At 44.6% G+C, this 19,522-nt stretch overlaps 2 protein-coding genes across 2 annotated transcripts in view; one reads left to right on the forward strand and one right to left on the reverse strand.

Moving 5' to 3' along the window:
• The window catches only part of ZDHHC17 (zinc finger DHHC-type palmitoyltransferase 17), a 63,155-nt gene extending 57,323 nt beyond the window's left edge, over positions 1 to 5,832 (forward strand). The window contains exons 15-17 of the mRNA XM_042890139.1: positions 108 to 265; positions 2,360 to 2,454; positions 3,850 to 5,832. Coding sequence (XP_042746073.1) covers positions 108 to 265; positions 2,360 to 2,454; positions 3,850 to 3,988 — 392 coding nt within the window. The 3' untranslated portion in view covers positions 3,989 to 5,832. The remainder of the gene's footprint in view (positions 1 to 107; positions 266 to 2,359; positions 2,455 to 3,849) is intronic.
• Positions 5,833 to 10,437: 4,605 nt separating this feature from the next.
• Positions 10,438 to 18,611, reverse strand: CSRP2 (cysteine and glycine rich protein 2). Its single transcript, XM_042890365.1, has 6 exons — positions 18,537 to 18,611; positions 15,448 to 15,566; positions 13,767 to 13,935; positions 12,650 to 12,782; positions 11,900 to 11,993; positions 10,438 to 10,732 (listed from the first exon to the last, which is right to left on the reverse strand). The coding sequence occupies exons 2-6, from the start codon at positions 15,557 to 15,559 to the stop codon at positions 10,656 to 10,658; spliced, it is 585 nt and encodes a 194-aa protein (XP_042746299.1). The 5' UTR covers positions 15,560 to 15,566; positions 18,537 to 18,611; the 3' UTR covers positions 10,438 to 10,655.
• Positions 18,612 to 19,522: the final 911 nt, after the last annotated feature.

The following is a 19,522-nucleotide window of genomic DNA, read 5'->3' on the forward strand; positions in this document are numbered from 1 at the left end:
TGTTTTCATATTTCATGTAACGTGTTCTGATGTGAGGTTTACATTGATGTATAATAAACATATCTTAAATCTTCTCTATGGTGTTTGTTGCTTTCTTTTTTTCTCAGACTGGGGTTTCCACTGTGAGACAAGTTATGCAAAGGATGGATTTTGGACCTATATTACACAGATTGCTACCTGTTCTCCTTGGATGTTTTGGATGTTTCTAAACAGTGTTTTTCACTTCATGTGGGTGGCTGTGTTACTCATGTGTCAGATGTATCAGGTATGGAAGAGCATTTCATTTGGGAGTGCATAGGTATATTGGATAGTTGTTGATTAAATGTTCATGTTCATTATGCAAGACCAAGTGCTCAGTCTCAGCCACAGCTGAAGGAGGGAGGCATCTGTTTGTCTCTGCATAATAGAAGGCATCACTCGCTTCTCATTCATTTGCACTTCTTTTATTTTGTGTAAGAGATTAAAATACTTACCTCCCACTTTCCATTCTCAGAATGACAAAAAGGCAAAATAGACCAGAGAAAGGCAATAAAGACTAATAGAAGCCTAGAGGATAAAATCTGTGGGTAGAAGTAGGAATAATGCAGTATGTCATTAGCTGGGTAGTAACTTCAAATGGGATGCAATAATTTCTTAAACTGCTTCAGGGTGATTCATCATCACATGACTTTATTGTAATCTGACCAAACCCATTTTTTTCTGTATCCCTTTTAATGAAAGACAAGTCATGCTGGAAGCCTTTCAATATTACTTGTCATTAATGAGCAGCCAGACACTGATTTGATCTGTCCACAGATCCTGGAAATAAAAATCACACTCTAAAACTTAAGTACAACTTCTTAGGAAATTGGGGTTTTCTCCTCCTTTCTGTAGAATGTTTATTAACAATATATGCCAATTTCAGAATCTTGTGTATGTGACATTTGTCTTGACCAGCAGAAGACCCTTAGAAAAACAAATGAGCAAAGATAACCATGTCATTTCATGTGGCTTTCAAGCCAGTTTGAACCACAAAACTTCTATAGCAAATGAGATGAGTGTGTAACTTTGCAGAGAGCCTTCTGTCATATTTGTCGTGACCCACTGAGCTCCACGTTGGGAATCCTTGTAAATATCATCTGTGTGCAGATGAATCTTTGTATTATGCAACGCTTGGAAAAACACATTGCATTGTATTTTGTATCTTTAGTGTAATTAGGCAACGTAGTCTTAGCACTTATTTATTAATCCTGGGAAAATAAAATAAAAAACATACTCATGTTAATACAGTGTTGCACTTAGAAAACTTAGGACCTTGCTCGACAGATCTTTCTGTCCAGTCTGACATAGGAATTGATGAAATTATTCTCCAGATTATTTCTTTGGCTGTGCAGCTACACAGTCTCTGCTATTGCTCCTTGTTTTTTCCCTCCATTATCAAGTTTTTACTTGCCCTTTATATTGAACTGGCTGAGACTCCTGCCAAAGTACTACGTATGAAAGAAAAGTAATTAAAAAACTGTACTTCAACTTCAAAAGTTGGCCATTAACACCTCATTTATATACATGGAAGTGAAACTCCACTGGGTTTCATGGAGGGAGAGAAAAATGCTTGAGACAAGTAAATCCAAATGAGGCAAGCAAGCCCAAGTTTAATTTTCTCAGTGTTCATGTTTTTGTAACATGTAGCAGAGTTGATTTGATATTCCACTGGGAATTATAAGATTTTATCTTGCTGTAGACTATTAAAGGATTTCTCACAGTTCTGTTTCCAATTACACCACATTGCAGTAAACTGCAGTTTTATATGTACCCTGTTAGGCTGAAGTAGTTGGAAAGTTATTACATAAAATTGTATTCTTTTTAGCCAAACGACTGTGGTTTGAAACAAACAAACAAAAAAAACCCTTTCTCTAGTCAACTTTTTGTCTTAATGACAGAAAAGTTTGCTACAAAGTTTTAAATGAGAGGGAAATATAGCACTGTCATAATACCATACTATTATGAGAATGTCAGGAGGAAAAGAAAGTGATTCAAATGCTGTATAAACTAACTCCTGAATCTGCTATTTACAGTGCATTTCAGTTGGTGATTAATAACGGCATCTCTACCCTATGAACTAGCAAGGCACAGTTTGTTCAGTGATCATGATTTATTTCTGATCACTCTTAAATATTTTGCACAATCTGGTACAACAGTTGTATGGCATTTTATGTTGGGATCCAGCAGTTTCAGCAGGACAAAAATTGTTCTTCAAAGGAACAAATGTGGAAAAAAAAAAAAGAAAAAAAAAAAATTCTTTTTCTGCCTGTCTTACACAGGGCTTGTTTGCCTGTTTTTATGTTGGCTAGATTGCTTAATTTATTTTTTTTGTCTTCAGATATCTTGCTTAGGAATCACTACAAATGAAAGAATGAATGCAAGACGATACAAGCACTTTAAAGTTACAACTACATCTATTGAAAGCCCATTCAAGTAAGTTTTAAAGCGTAAACATGCATTTCTCACTTGTGTTGCTCCTCATGTTTGAATTGTGCAGCTTTTTGAAACGGAACATAGCTAAATACTGGTGGGGAGGGGTGCAGGATGTCCCAGGAGCTGAAGTGGATGCTGTGTAGGTAAGACACAGGCTTTTCATTATCGTGAAGAGTAGTGTATAGTGAGGTTCTAGTTTCAGTAGTGAGAAGAGTGCAAGCTAAGAGAGGAGAGCTACAGGATGGTGTAGCACTGGGATGTTAGCTCTTGTAGGAGGGGAATAAGGCAGAATGGACAAGCTTGTAGATCAAAGCAGGAAATAAATGAAGGCGTGAAGCTGGAATATTGGTGGGTTGAGGACGTATGGTGAAGGAGCAGAGAAAGGACAGAAGCACATTTCATCCTGCAGTGAATGCTGTCAGTTCTGTGGGAGCTGCTGCTCTTTCAGAGAGTACCTGAAGGAAGAGCAGGTAGAAGTCCTAGTTGTATGTAGTTTGATTTTTGTGCTGGAATAGAAGTTTGTATGATTCTTTTAATATCTTTACATATAAAACCTTAATTGAGAAAAAGACAAGCATCTCTCTATGGTTGACATCTTCCCATAGAAAAAAAGTTGTAGCAAAACCAGGTAATTGCATTTTCTGAAAAAAGAACACAAAGCAGTGGGCAGGATAGGAAAAAACCTACTGTTTTTATCCCTATATTGATATCCAATTCACAAACCATATTTGGTGGAACAGCTGCTATTATAAAAAGGACTCATAAAAATTAACACCATGTATCTAAAATAACTAATTGGCATCACCTGTCAAATGAAGGAGTGGTCATCTTGTTGCTTTGACCTTTTCTGGTGTGTTATTACATAGGCTTCTCTTCCAGAAAATCATGAACATATTCAGCCTGTGTGCAGTTACTAAAAAAAAAAAAAAAAGTGTTGGAGTTCTGATGCAAGCATCTTAAACATATGATGGTGAACTAATTCAGCAGCTGAAAGCCCTTGAACGTGTCATCTACTTCCTTAATGCTTCCTTAATTTTGTGTTGTCTCGGAACTCAATTGATCTTAGACCCACAGCTGTGCACTAGGTATGACAGAAATAAGTGCTAGGAAAGATAGAAGTGATTCTGGGTAAGAACAGTGGATAGCTGAAGGAATAAGAGAGCAGGTAGCGAAGGAAATGTAGTGTCGTGATTGTGTCCAAGGACAAAAATTCATCAGTATAGTGACTTATTTTAGAGCTTGTTCCATCAGCAAGCACTAAGCCAATTTTTATCTGAGTTGGTTCTGTGCAGTTGGGAACTTAGGGTGAGAAACTGAACGTGTACAAAGAAAAAACAACGTACTTTGTTAGAAGAGCTTTGTTGTTACTTACACGTATTTCTGTTCTGTTTTTAGCCATGGTTGTATAAGGAACATTATAGACTTCTTTGAATTCAGATGCTGTGGTCTTTTTCGGCCTGTTATCGTGGACTGGACGAGGCAGTATACGATTGAATACGACCAGACGTCAGGATCAGGCTACCAGCTGGTGTAGCACCACCTTCATCCTGTGAGCATATCATATCTGAGTGGTGCCTGAAATTTTCTTTTCTCTCTCTCTCGAAACCACATCCCTTGAAGAGTAGCATGCTATGTGTAGGGCTGGTGATGAATCTTAAGGTACCTTCTCTTCATCAGAATTTTATTAACAAAAGTAAAAATGGACAGAATAAACTGCCAAACCTGATAAGGAAGAGGAGGAAGATCAAAAAGGGATTTTAACAGTTCTTAACATGAGAATTATTCGCAACAGCATATTCACAGTATTTGTTGCTGTTTTTTTTATTTAAGATCTTTCACAATGGAGCATGACATTATTGAAGTATTGACGTAAGTAGTTATGTTGTGCTGAGCAGAAAAATTCATTTCCCAATATGAATAATTCCACCAAAATGAGAATCTAGAATATAAAGCTAAATTTCATGGCGCAAAGTTCACTGATTGCTTTGGCGTAGTTCCTGTAATGTGATTTTTTTTTTTTTTGTTTTTAATTACAGATTTTCTGTAGTATTATGTGCATTGAAAAATGTGCTTTTCAATACTGTGATAAACATCACGTGGCGGGGATCCCCTGTAATGTTCAGTTATAGCAGTAATGCTAAGAAAAAAAATACATTGCCCACATTTTTTGGTGATTATTATTGTCACCGTTTACTGGTACAACTAAATACTTGTGGAAGCCCTGTTCTGAGATTGTATAGTCTGAAATAAAAGATTGCACAAATAAGGAAAGCTCTTCTGTCAAAGTTGAACCCGTGCTTAAATGCATGATGCACCTGCAGAAGTAGGTTACACTATATAATGTTCAGGAAAAAAAAAGTAGAAAAGAAATCATTATCTTTGAAGTAAATGGATAAACGTTTCACAAACTAGCAGTGCTTCAGTACTGGCTTTGGTCCCCAGGCAGCACAATGTAATGTGGCTGCAAATGTGTTCCAAGAGTAGTTGCATGGGGGAAACCAAAGATGTGAAAACAAAAATCTCAGTTATAAAAATATAAAGTAAAATAGTTTCAAATCAGCTGCAAATGCAGAAGAAGCCACAGTCATCTGAAATGATTATTTTGTACGGGCGTAAAATAATGGAAACCAAACTTTAAAAAGAAAAAAACACAAACAAGAAAAAAAGCATATCTCCGAAATAACACACACACACATAGAAAATGTATTGCAACATTCTGAAGAAGGTGGTGTATTGGCAAGTGGGAATCACCCTTAGTGTTTTTAAGTTCTCATGCTACAGAAATGTCTGGAAGGTAAGGAATCAACTGAAATGGCATTCCAGGGGGGCTTTTCTTGAATGTGATGCACTGATTTTTGTTATGGTGTTTTCATATACTCATAGTGAATTGTTCACTGCTTCCTTAACTATTGTTTACAGAGAGACTGAGAATCAGGTTAGTTCTTTTCTAAGTGCTGTAGCAACCTAGTGGTTCGAGAATCCTGTGAGGGGAGTCTGGGGAGGGGACCTGAAAGCCGATGTCTGAGACCAGTGTAAAGAATGTGTATCTGTACATAAATAATTTATCAAATAGTTTTCTCTCTGTGAGTGTGTGTTTAGTATATTTAAAGCTGCTCATTTTCATTTTATTCAACCAAAAAGTATAGGAAGATATCTAATGAGCTTTTAGTGATGTTAAATATTGCTGTTAATAGGCGTTACGCCCTGCAAATTCACTGCATGTTTGATGCTTGGCAAAATCAGCGTTTTCTGTAAGACGCAGATTACAGGTAATAAAGCAATCTAGTGGTATTCCCGCCCCTTGCCTTAGTAAGAGGAGCAGTGAAACTGTAAATAGTTGATGTTCAGTATTTGCAAGTAAACATTTTTTTTTCTGTAGTTGTTTGTGGATCTCGAGACACACGCTTAGTTTGCAAGTACCAGATATCAGGATTTACAGAAGTGCAGCATTAAAGTACTTGAATGTTTGATACTGGAACAAACAGCATCATCGTGGACACAGTTTGGATGGAGAGGTGTGGGTACAGGGGAGGCAAGAAGCTTTGCTGTTCTTGTCAGACAAAATTGTAATCCCAATTCCATTTCAGTGAAAACAGTTGCTATCAGTTCCTCATCTTTTTTTGTAATCTTGGAACAAAGCTTGAAGACTTTGCAGCGTCATTTATTTATTTATCGGTAATGTTCTGCATACTTGTTCACTTCTCACATTTCTGTTGGGGTTGGTTGACTTGAAGAACTGAAGTCCGCTTTGTTAAAAGCCGCCTCGCACCAGAAGAGCGGTTCAGCACGTGGTACAGGTTTTGGTTTTCGTTGTCCAGTAGCATTAACTGCCATGGATTGTCACGCAGTCCTTTCAAAAAGTTTGCAGAGAAGGTGATCTTTGGTGATACGTGGTGAATTCTGCACTTTTCACTTGGTAAGAACTCTCTGGTGGCGGTTTTGTGAAGGCCTGTAGAGTTGGAGCAATATTGATTGTTATTGATATTAACCTGTGTGTGGATTTGGGATTTGAAGTTTCCAGTGCAGACTGACTTGTCTTGAGTAACACTGAATTTTTGGATCAGGAGTCATAAAATTGCGCAGCGGGGGGAGCCAACTATGCAGCATTTTTCTGTCAAGTTATCAAACTTGCAATTCATTTGTTGAACCAAAACTGCACTGCTTCTGAAACTCGATGAAGCTCATCCAGACCAACAACAGATCAGACCAGCTTGATCTGATCCAGGTAGAATAAATGGGAATTTTGTCTTGGCCCTAAACATGTGCTGTTCGTTTGCAGGTTTCTGTATTCTTTGATGTCCACCAGATTATTTTTTTTAATTAATGTGTAAAACAGCATCACTACATTTTAAGCTATGGATTTTTTTGTATATTCTTTATTTATAACTGTGCCAAGTATTATTTTAATACTGTCAAGATCTTGATGTATTACATTGTGAACAATAAAAATCTGTAAAATGTTTAATAAATTAGCTCTCCTTACATAAATTAAATCTGTTAAATTTTGTAAGTTATTAATCAAATAAATATTGACTCTTAGATGCAGTGTTTGTCTTGACTTCTGGTGTGGTTATGCACAGCACTGGCTTTGTCCATTCTCAGAAGTCTTTCTGGAAATGGACGTCACTAAGAGGAAGCACTTCCATCATGTAACAAGGCTACAGAAAAGTGCTACTGTAGTTGTCTTTGTGTCCTCAGCTGTTGGGGATGGATTCGGCTCCTAAGTTTGAGCTGGCCCAGTCCAGGTTACTCTGCAGTGGGGGGAAGCCTTGTGCCTGACAGGGGACTCTTTGGCTGCAAAGGCTGCATTGAGCACTGCTCTGCCTTTCCCTCAGCCTCTGCGTGGTGCAGGAGGGAGATGCAGTTTGCATCTGGAATTAGTCTTCCTTCTTCTTGCAACTGTTTGCAAGGGAGCCACATCTATCACAGGTGTCTGGATGGACTGTTTGTTGCTGGTCAGTGACAGGCAGAGCTGCTGTCTAGAGCTGAGGCAGAAAGCATCAGTTCATTATTTCCCCTTCAGTGTCTTTTTTTCCTAAGTATCAATAAGCCAGACAGCATGTTGTCTGTGTTTTCCAGTTATAGTTCCAATCTTAGTTGCAGTACTCTGTGCACTGTATTCTCTGAAATGCTTTTGATGCTCTGTTTGGTCACTCTGAAAAAACCTCAGCTGTGAAATGACCTTATGAAACTGGGGTCTGGTGAGGAGGAGAGGCCTTTTCAAACTCATCTCACTAAAGCAGGCCGTGCACACAGACGTCGGCTGAAGCAGTGATGCTGCTGCACGCCTCCCTGCACTTGGTTAGAAATAAAGAGCACAAAGACAATAAAAGTCTTAGCAGTACTGCAGGATTTTAGGAAGAACACACAGCATACCCTTTATTGAGCTAAGTTGAAAGTGCTTGTAGAGATTTCTGAAATAAGTAGATTTTGTGCTGTATTTCTGGCCTGCACACGGTGACCAAACATTGTTTGTTTTTTTTTTCCAGTGTGTGTGCATAAATGTATTTAGGAAGTTTGACCAAATGCTCCTTTTTTTTCTGATTTTGTTGTTAGCTCTTAAATTCGCATGTGAAGAGTAGCTCTGTCCTCAGTTGTGAGACACTTTACACATTTGAGATGGTGGCATCTGAACATGATGGTTACAGTGACAAAACCCGCGCTAAGTAAAATTTCATTTAGGAGCAATGGCTTATATGCTATTAAATGGTCGTAATTCGCAAGAACTTGCTTAAGAATGTCTTTCCTAAAGGACCCTGAGTTTGTGCACTGAAAGCAGTTTTTTGTGACTACTGTATATAGTAATGCAAAAGTCTGGTAGGAGCTTATATAAAAGCTTAGGATAAGTTACGATTTAACTACAGGAATTCATTTTGAGTCGCTCTGAAAGTTTATTTCAACTTTTTCTGTTGTTATGTAATGGCCTTCTTCCCCTTTTCCCAGAGGCCGGCTTCTCAGCTCTGTGGTTAGCACAAGGGCAGACTCCCTGGAGGCCGGTGATGGCGGTGGAGGTGTGAGCCTTTGGTGTGGCTGGGAGGGCTGGAGGTGCAGGAGCCTTCCTGCACGAGTGTCAAGTCAGCAAAGGAAAAAAATCACTTTGTAGCAGAAGAGTATTAAATTCTTCACTGTGAAGGACCAAAGGCTTGCACTGGTGCTTGTGCTCTCACTGCTACCCCAGCGTGTGCTGCCTGTACACTACTGGTGTCGTTCTCAGTTGTAATCTTTCCCTGTGTGTGAGCCATGCGAGCTCTTGGCTCACATTTTGATCTGCCTGTCTGCTCTTCCTCGTATCCACATTGTTCCTCCCTAACTCGTACAAAATTCTCTTTGTGGATTACTTTGACTAGGACATATTTTTCTAATCAGGCAGTTGGCTGGCGCTGCTGCACTACCTCAGACTGGAGCGGTAGACGCTGCTTGAACCTCTGCCTGAGCCCAAGCTCACACCCGATTACCATTTTATTGCAGCATTCCTAGTCGTGCTTATGTCTGCATGAACTCACTCTGTAAAGGCTTTTTTTTCCCCAAAGGTATCAGCCGGCTCCCAAAACCAGACGGTTTCAGCTCTCATCTTTTCTGTAACAACTTCTGTTGGGCAGGACGAGAAGAGAAACAACGTCCCACGTCTGCCCCAACCACTGCTTGGGCTGTAAGTGCTGTAAGTCGAATCTGCACCTGACTGACCTCCTTGTTGTGCAGGAGTCTATTCTGCACTGAAAGGGATGGGAAGAAGCTCCTCCTGCAACCTGTTACCTGCTGCAGCTCAGGTGTGCTCCTGAGGTACAGAGTGTGGGATAAGGAGCTGATTCCCAGATCCTCAGCATTTCTTCCCTCCAGTAGGCAGAAAGTTTGTGAAGGGATGTAATGATGGCAGCCTGGATGAGGATCCTGAGCACACCAGTGTTTCTGGTGCTCAAGGAACGCAGATGTTTTTAAAAACAAAAACAGCAAAGCTATTTCTACTAATGCTGATTCCTTGCAGGAACAGGAGGCAGCTTCCTTCAGCCTGAGTGACTTCTGCCTCAGTTTTAGTACCTCATTCTCACATAAGGCTGCTGTGTTGGGCTGGACCCGGGGCTTCTGTTGAGGAAGTGACCCCTACTTGCTCTACAAGAAGTGAAAGTTGAGGTGCTGTCGACTCAAGCCTAGCAATATCAGTGGGAGATGCTCCAGCCCCTAGGAGTAGCCCATCTCTTCTGGAAGCTTTTCACTTAAGATGTGACAACAGCACAAAGTAATTCCAGTAAGCCTTCAGCAAATCCTATTATGACATTTAGCAGATTCAAGGACCCTGGTTGACTGCAGGGGCCTTCACACAACTGGTATGATCACACTAAATCTAGGCTATGTGTGACACATTTATTTGTCTGTGCTCTTTGCCCAGTCAGCTTGACCCCCATGCCCTACTGTCTACCCCAGTGCCTGAAGGCAGAACTGTTCTGTTGTGGCACCACAAGTGCAGACCCCAAACAACCCCCCCTGGCTTGAGGAAACAGAGGACTGTAAAACTACTGGAAAAAGATCAAAAGCTTCTCTTAACATTGTGTTTCACATGTTTGTCCAGCATGTCATCAGGGGTAGGGGTGGTACTCAGGTTAGTGCTTTGCAACCATGCAAACCCTGTACGTAACAAGAACTCAATACCAAGGCAGGTGCAATCCCACAGAAGGTTCTGGTGAGCAAGGATTGCTTTCTCCTCCATAGTGAATCCAGGGCAGGGACAACTGCTCACTTATGTGTACAGCAGTTAAATTCAGCACACCCAGCTCTACACCACTGCTCGCAGCAGCAGCAGATGAATGTCCTGTCCTGCTGTTGCATCCCTGGGGTAGTGAGGTGGTTACTCACCTCTGCAGCTTCCAGTCCTGCTAGGCTCTCAGTGAAGCCGTTGTCTCTCTATCCAGCTCCCCCCAAAGCACCCCAGTAACAGTATACATAACAACCTTTTCACAACTGACAGCAAGATAACATTTGACTTTAAGATATGTCAACAAGCAAAGCTTTATTGAATTGATACACAGTATGAAAAGTGTGGTACATAAAGCAAGGAAGAAAGCAGTGCTTCAAAAAAAAAAAATCATCTAAAAGCATGGCCCAAACACTACAGTCAACTAGCATCTGTCTCACAGTAGTTAGTAACATTTTGGAAACTTTCCTTTAGCTGAATCAGCGCAGAGCTGTGCAGGTTGTGCTGTGCTCCATCACTGGGCGTGAACGAGGGCTCCTGCTCCCTGACCATAGCCAAATCCTTTAGGGCCGAAGTTCTTTGCGTAACAGCCTGCAAGAGAGAGGTGCTGATAAGAGCTGAGGCTTCTGAGCTGTTCATGAAGAGCTGCGTTTTTCAAGGTTAAGCCACTTGGCCACTTTCTTTATCAGAACACTGGAATACAAAGCAACCCCTAACAACCTCTTCTGGGTAAATGGCATGGCTGAACACCCACATCTCTTTCGTCAGGGTAGCTCCTGATTTAGGTGATGCTCAGTGAAAGCATTTCACACGCCAGCTCTGTGACTGAGTACACATCAAAGCACGCTGTCACCCAGCCATGGTGTGGGTCACCCTTGGTGTCACAGGAGGTATGGCATGGTGACTGTTACAAAGCCCATCCTCTGCTTTCTTCCTTGACCTGTCTAAGGGCATGGACTGCTACTACACAGCTCAGTATGTCCGGATCCAGCAAGGTTTTCCATACGTATGTCACATTAGCAGACTCAGAACTAGCACAGTGCTCAGCTCCGCTGCTGTGACCTACAGACCATTTTTATCATCTTGACAGAAGCCTGGAAGTTTCTTGAAACAGGAATAAATACTGTCTCTGTCCTTGCACTACATTACCAGATGTGTGAGCAGCAGGTCTAGGCAGGTGATTCTGCCCCTCTACTCTTGCTCTCACGAGGAGAGTACCCTACTTGGAGTACAGCATCCAGTTCTGGGGGCCCCAACACCAGAAGGAGGTCAAGCTGCTGGAGTGGGTCCAGAGAAGGGCCACAAAGATGATCAGAGGGCTGGAGAACCTCCCATACAAGGACAGACAGAGAGCTGGGGCTCTTCAAACTGGAGAAAGCTCCAAGAAAACCTTATAGTGACCTTTCAAATACTTGAAGGAGGCCTACAGGAAGGCTGGGGAGGAACTTCTTATAAGGGCAGGTAGCAACAGGATGAAGGGAAATGGCTTTAAACTGGAAAAAGATAGATTTAGACTAGATATCAGGAAGAAATTCTTTACTGTGAGGGTGGTGAGATACTGCAACAGGTTGCCCAGAGAGGTTGTGGATGCTCCTCCCTGGAAGCATTCAAGGATGGGGCTGCGAGTAACCTAGAGGCCTAGAGGGAGATGTTCCTGCCTATAGTGGGGGGGTGAGAATAGGTGATCTCAAAGGTCCCCTCCAACCCAAACCGTTCTATGATTCTAGGATTAAACAATCATCTTGTTTCTTTTCTCACCTTTACAGTAGATTTCTCCCTCTTTTTCAGTTAGGGTTGTAGATTCTAGACTTTTCCCACACTTGGCACATCGGAAGCAGTTCTTGTGCCATGGCTGGGGGGGAAATGGAAAAGACAGTCTAAATACACAGAATGCCTGTTTGTTTTTAAAAAGGCGTTAACTAAAGATGACTACATCAGAATTGTTTACTTATACTGGTGCAATGAAAACCAGTCGGGGTGCACGCACCAGTAACCAGTTAGGAGTGTCTGTATTTTTGGATGGCACAAAGGCCTGAATTCCACACTGCTTCCTGCTTAAAGAAGTGTTTTGAAAGGTCCGAGCTTGCCCTAATCAATTCTGATCTTAGCTATCGAATAGTGAGCCAGACAGCTGGCAGAATGCATCGCACAGTGCTACATGGTGCTTGCAGAGAACATGCCCGTTCTGCTGAACATTCAGCCCTTCCTGAGCTCTATGAGAAAGAAAAAACAACCATCATTCCCTCATCTGGAGGCTCCGGTACTTTAAGGAGGTACTGAAGTTTTACTTCTGAAAAACAAGGTGAGAGCTCATTACCCAGAATTTCCATTTCAAGTTCAAAAAACTGAAGACTAGATTGATTTGATCATTTCCAATTCTGAGAAATGCAGTGTTAAGGACCGTGCCACGGTCAGTTCTGGACAGCACGCTCCAGGAAGCCTTCATAACATACTTGACTTACTTTGGAGTTCATTTAGCAGATAGATACAAAAGTCACATTCCCTTACCTTTCCGGCACCTATGACTTTCTCTGCCGCATAAACAGAATCCCCACACCGAGAACATTTCTCTGCACCTCCAAACTTCTGAGCGAATTTTGAAGTATTTGGGTTTGTGGTGGGTCGGTGAGGAGAGGGTGTGCTGAAAAAGGACATTTTGTTTTTGTAGTTTAAGGGCTCTGGCTCTTCCCCACAACACTAACCATGCGGCATGCAACACACAGAACAGAATACCATACTTTTTCAAAACTGAAGAGATGCTTACCAAGCAAGGCTTTCTCTTTTTTTTCCCTAGCTTCAAAAGACCCTAAGGAGCTACTGGAAAAGTTACTTTTCCAAGGGCCCTTCCCCTTTTCACTGCTAGAAGCGTGCTGATACCAAGGCCTGTATCAGGACACGGATTTATTTTAGCTATAGCAAGCTAGAAACAATTATGTTAAATTTCTGTCATCTGATCATATCTGGATCTGATCAGTGACCCTAAGTACAGAGCTATTTATCATCTCTGGATTTGCTCTGGCAGGACTTTTAGACAAAGTCAAGCAACAGTTTGGGAACTTGCATAAAATCATCTGTGAGGCATAGCTCAGGCGCTTTTCACATGCTTTGCTTTATAGCAAGAACTTAATCAGATTAGGAATGTTTACTGTTTAATAAGCCATTCGGTTTGGCTATAATTAAGCCCAAACAGTTCTCCATTTACCAATTAAAAACTCATTCTTACAGCCCCAGATTTGCATCTCCCCTGACTCCATCCCTGCACAAACCTGCTGAGCAGCTGCATTTGCAGCTTATTTAAGAGAGCATCCTCAAAACCAAGAGGGTGCCGACCAGCCAATGTCTCCTGCAGAACCTTCAGTGGGTCAGCAATCCCATCCCATCCCATTGCATGCAGCTCACTTCTCACATCCTCACCTGTGCCAACACCTGCCCTAACAGGGCCTACCCAGAGCCACTATAGAAGGTTTGTGCATTGTTGGCTAACTGCCCTGCACTTGGTTACACTGGGGAATTTTGCAGCATTTCTGTTCCAGGAGGAAAAAATTAGACAAAATCCAGCCTGAAAGATGCCTGCGAGTGCTGCTGGTGAACACAGCTCACGCACGCTGTGGCTTAGTTAACTCACCTCTCAGGCTTGATGCCTAGTCTCTCTCCCCTGTCCATGTTCAGAGTGCCTGCCCCTTGCCCATAGCCGTAGCCTTTTGGGCCGTACTTCTTTCCATAGCAAGATTTGCAGTAAACTTCAGCATCGTGAATCGCGACAGTCGTGCTGTCCAAATTCTTCCGGCAGACCACTGGAGGGAGAAAAGTTAAACGCCATTGAGCGCCCACTTCCAGCAGCACATGCAGTAAGCCTGAAGTCAAGCAAGAAACATTGACAGGGGTTTCCTCGTCCAGAATGTTTTGATTAGGCTGTGAGACCACTGGAAATTAGACGTGGGTTGTCTTTTGAATTGGTGAATTATGCGTAGCCTCGTAAAGGGCTCTGCACCCTCCTACCTTCCCATGGCCATGCTCAGAAACCAGCAGAGCAGTCAGCAGTTTCCCTGGACAGATGCCATATAGTACAGAGCAAATCTGTGCAGGAGAGTCCCCAGCCCACCCTCCTGCCCAGTGCTGGGTTGGGGCACAGTTGGTACTGTTTCACAGCTGTCACTAGAGGGGCCTGTCTTCTCTGGCAGTGGTACTTCAGCACAGCGTAAGCACCCTGCTCAAGGCTACAGTCGAACGCTGAACTATTTCCTGCTCTTCTTAAGCCGTCTTTTGTAACCCAACTGATGTGCTCTCAGTCTGCAACAACAGTTTGCTGCAATGAAGAATGTGGATTTGGGAAGAGTAAAATAAAGAAAACCTTACGAGTTTTGTCTTCAAAAAGAATTTAAGATCTTCAAAATACATGGCGGCCTTTGTTTACGGTGTTCATTAGCTCCAAGGCTCTTTTTATAAGACACAAATATCCAATAAGTAAATCAACTCATGCACATTTGTTAGAGCATGCAGACTTTAACCCCAGCAGAATTATCCACTAGGCAAAAGCAAACACAGAGGCAGACACACTAGAGCCATTGTCTGAATGTAAGTTCCAGGTTTCTTTTAATAGAAATTCCCATAAAAGGCTGAAAATGAGGCAGTTGAGACATCTGATTTTTTTTTTTGTGGCTGCTGTAAGAGCAAAGGAAAAGGAGTGTAGGTGTGCCCAGGCTCCCATGCCAGCCCACTATGCTGACCTTATGCAGATTAATGGCAAACCAGACCCAGAGGCCCAGCTGCAGCAGCAGCTCATAGAGAAGGCTAAACCCAACTTCTGTCTGCAGGCACTGAGCACCAGCAAACAAGACAAAACAATACTTCATGTTTGTAATAAGGTAAAGTTCTCTGACTCGGTCAGACAGGCTGCTGGTTTGCAAAGCGTTCAAAACCATAAAGCGACCCTTTGTTTCTTTCATCTAATCAGAAGTCTTTTCAGCAGAGAAAGCTGTTTTCAATGCCTCAGTGGACTCGTTAGCTGGACTGGAGAACAGTGCTTTGGACTCCTTTCATCTGAAATAAGCCACAGGCCTCTGTGCCAAGAGAGCCTCGGCTTTTGGCCATGCCAAAGCTTTGACAGCACAGCAATACCCTGGGCACATCTCACCCACGCTGTGCTGAGCAGGTAGGACAGCACTTCTGCAGGCACATGGCACAGGCTCCCCTTGGGCACTGTGCACCTGCAAGCGTCCAGCCCAGCATGAGATGGCCACCACCTCACTGCCGCAGGCCTGAGCTCTGCTGGGGTGATTCTGGTGGGCCAGGAGGGCAGTACTTACTGCAGAGGAAGCAGCAGCGGTGGAAGCTCCGTCCGTCACACTGCACCTCCTCAGCATGGTAGACCGTCCGGCCACAGGCACCACATTTGTTGCCACCTCCCCAGTTCGGCATGGCGGCGCTGTGGGGAGGAGAGGTTCATTAGTTGCACTGACACAGTGCCTTTCACGGCCCTGCCTCCACGCTGGGATTTGGTGCTCCCTCAAACACAACCTGCTGCATCCAGCTGTCAGGCACGAGCTTGGGATCTCACCAAGTGTTTAAAAACCTGTGCTTCCTCAGAGCAGCTTCTCAGCCGGAGCCGAAGGACCTGACGGGCCCGAAGGAACAGCGGCTGCTGCTGCCCAGCAGCGAGGAAAGCAGACACTGAGCCCATGAGATGATTCCCAGGCCATACTCAAGGCTTTCAAAGCTACGTAAACTGCATATGCACAAATTACACTTTCACGCACAAGGGTTTTACCGTACTTTGAGCTAACATCCCCCCAGATGGATGTAATTTCAGTTTCTATGCTTCATTAGCTCCAGGCTCCTCACTGATGGAAGCAAACCAATTGTGCCAACAACAGCATTTTGTTTTACTGCGGGGCCCATCACTTGGGACGGAGCATAAGCCAAAGCTCAGCCCACTGGAGAACCACTTGCTGGGGCTGCAGGGGCATTCTAAACTCCTCTGAGACCATGCCTGGGCTTCAAAGGGGCTGAAGGGGGACTGATTCCCACAGACCCATCACTGTTACATGAACCGGCTTTAACGAACAGGTACAGGAGCCAAAAGCAAGTGTCTGAGGGCCTGCAGCTGCTGTAAGCAGCAGCAGAGCTCTCTCTCTCCCACATGATCTGCAGCAGGACCAGGAGGCTGGTGAAGAGGGACAGATACCCTGACACGTCCAGCTGCAGCCCTAGCAGCAGTCTCCCACACAAAGCCAGAAGCAACAGCGTCCCATCCTAATTTGCCCCACTCCCCTCCTCATGCTTTCCCTCCACGCAGCTTGACTGGGATCTCCCTTTCCTTCTCAGCAAGTATCATGAGCTGCCCTGGGCTGAAGCACCAACACAGAGTACCCTTAGCTTTTATGGGGCTTCCTCCCCCTGCCACCACCAAAGCTATGAGCTATTTGCCACCCCCTCCCCTGGTGGCACTGCTCCCTCCTGGTGCACAGCCTGGTTCTCGTGGGCACCCAACTCCTTAGGATTCATAAATCCCAACACAAACTCTGCTAAGCCACAACAAAGGGACCCACCTCATCCATGCTCCAGCCAAGCACCCTGACCGGGTCAGCAGTTTTGGGTATGAGTGAGAGCTGCACGGTTCCCAAGCATGACCCAGTGCCAAGTGTCTGATAAAAGAGCTTTGTCCCAGATATGCAAGCAGCCATTTACAGCATGTGGGAAAATAAGATTAGTTTATTAACGTGAATTGGGGCATCTCTGGTACATTCCTAACCAGAGGCTTAGGAAACTTCATCAATGGCTGAGCAGTGCCTTTTACAGCACTGACACTAATTACTGAGATATTCCTTTGTTCAATGCTTTCACAGGATTAACACCATTACCGCTTGTGGTTTAGCGCTAATACTCTGACCGAGCTCATAAAATTAGTTTTATGACGTTTACCACTTTGCCTCAGTCATTCTTGGCACAATCGTACAGTCTAAAAATTAAGATTCCATTTCTTTTATTCAAGTGTTTGGCCGTGCTACCGCACAGCAGCTGACATCAATCATGGCAGACGGCGTCCTCAGTCAGAGGGAATATGGGCTGTGCAAAGCTTTGCAAAAGGAGACCATTAACTGGAAAAAAGCAGAGAGGAGACTCCTTTCCACTCCGTACACTCTCCAAAGTAGAAGTGGTAGCAATTTGGCTCAAGAACTACTTCTGCCTTTTCCTCTCACCATCCCCACTCTCGTGTCCCTTTCTGCATTTACTTCAGCTTAAACTATTTTAATCGCTCCGCTAACAAACCATTATCTGGTTTCCACACACATTAGACCTGAAGACCTGGCTCAGGTTTCCAGCTTCACCCCACATTTCCCATGCAATATTCGGCAACATGGGGTGCGGCCCCTCTACCCCTCCCCAGGAGGACAAAGTATTGAAGGATCCAGCACCAAGAAGGTACTTCAATACCCTGATAAGGATGCTGGGAATTCATTAGACAAACAACAAAAGGAAACTGAAGTCAGTACTTCATGCTAACCTTGCGCTCTTCCACAGAAGAGCCTTCCACTCATCCTCCCCATGCTGTTCCCATGCCAGCTCACAGCAGCACCTTTTCAGTTAGCCAGCAGCAAAGGCTGCCCTGCGGCAGCGATGTCTGGGAAGCATGGGCATAGAACAGCACACATGCACGCGTGGCTGCCCACCAGCTGCTGGTGATGGGGCACAGCGGGCTCCACAAGGAGCAGGTCCCAGCCCCACGCCCTGCCCAAAGGCAGCTCCGCTTGCCAAAGGCTTCTTGGCTAGTCCAGGCAGGCCTCCAGGGAGCTCAGCAGCTGTAATTAAGCAGCCAGGTGATCTCATTGCCAGCACAAGCAGCTCTGACTTAAGAGTGCAGGCGTGTTGGCAGCCACTTTCCTGAGATAAGAACCCCCTGGCTTCTGCGGTGCTCGTGCCCAGCCAAGAGGAGACCGCAGTACCCAGCCGGTGCTCTGCACGCAGCCAGTTACTTCATCTGCCCCGTCCTTTCCAGCGCGTTTGTCAGCAGAGAGCTTATATACAAGAACAGCCACAAGACAAACACTGAAGAATTGAGGTTATCTTTAAAGCACACAAAATTGCATTTCCAGCCACCCGTCCCGGAGCCGAACGGCCCAAAGCTGCGCTCGTTCAGCAGGACGTGCCAAGCGCTGCCCGGCAGAGCACGGTGCCCCCGGCTTCGCCTCCCCACGCACCCGGGTCAGCCTCACCCTCCGCAACAAACATCAGAACTGAGGCTGGAAAGCCGGACTGCGTGCCGCCGGAGGCCGTCAGCGGCAGGAGGGGGCGAAAAAGAGATGAGGGCTCCCTCCCCGACCTCCCTCGTGTCCCTGCAAAAGCACCCGGAGCCGGGGCGGGCGACGGACAGGACCCGACCCACACGACTACTTACCACGGGCTGTACTCCACACCTCTCGGCGCGCCGCGGTCCCGCAGCCGCTTAAAGCACCGGGGCGGAGCCTCCGCGGGCCCGGCCCCCCCCCCCCCCCCCCCCCCCCCCCCCCCCCTCTCCTTCCCATTTGTTATTATGTATTTTTTTTTTTTTTTTCCCATTTGCAGTGGATTGTGAATGACGGACTTGTGCCCAGCTTGCGCTCAGCGCTCAGCGTGGGTTCCCGTGGGGTAGGATGGTGCTGGCTGTGAGCGAGGCCGAGAGGGTGACCGACCTCAGCCAAGGTTCTGCTGCAGGTTCTGAGGGCGCACGGAGAGCAGCGGGAGCGATACTGACTGCTGTGTCGTGGGCTGGAGATAGCGCTAAGGGAGAGGATCTCTTCAGTTCAGGAAAACAGGGGGTGTATGAGAAGGAAATTCTCCCTGTGACTGAAGGACAGTGCTGCTACATCATGAAACTCTCTTTGGCATTCCACATCCAACGATTACTTTTCTTGTGTCCAGTAGTCAGCCTGTCAGAGCAGCTTGGAGGGATGCACAGACATTGGTATGTGTTAAGTGTTAAGGAATCCATTGCTGCAGAGCTCAGGGGTCCCACCTTGGAATGGAAGAAACCAAAAACGAGAGGGGAAACTTCCACCACATGTTTTATTTCTATTGAAAATGAGTGTTTCTCTCAATGCACTTTATAAATATATATGAATATGCATAAATATTATGTCTGAATGCGTGCTTATTTATATGTCTGTATTCTCCAAATATGCCAAGATCTATCTATGTATACACACATACTTTATCTCCTCGGCAGATCTCTTTTTGGTCTCTGTTCTTCCCGAGGCCGTTGTTCAGAACCACTTAAAGATAACACATACATCCAACCCTTCCACATTCCTCCCCTTGGCCCTGTTACCCCAAGCTTCCTCCTGCTCCCTGGCCAGCCCCACTGCCCCCTAGCCCTCCTCTACGCCCAGCTGGTGCCCACACACA

Source organism: Lagopus leucura, unplaced genomic scaffold, assembly GCF_019238085.1.
Source record: "Lagopus leucura isolate 7727_CA_CO unplaced genomic scaffold, USGS_WTPT01 Super-Scaffold_100159, whole genome shotgun sequence".
Classification (NCBI taxonomy): Eukaryota; Metazoa; Chordata; class Aves; order Galliformes; family Phasianidae; genus Lagopus; species Lagopus leucura.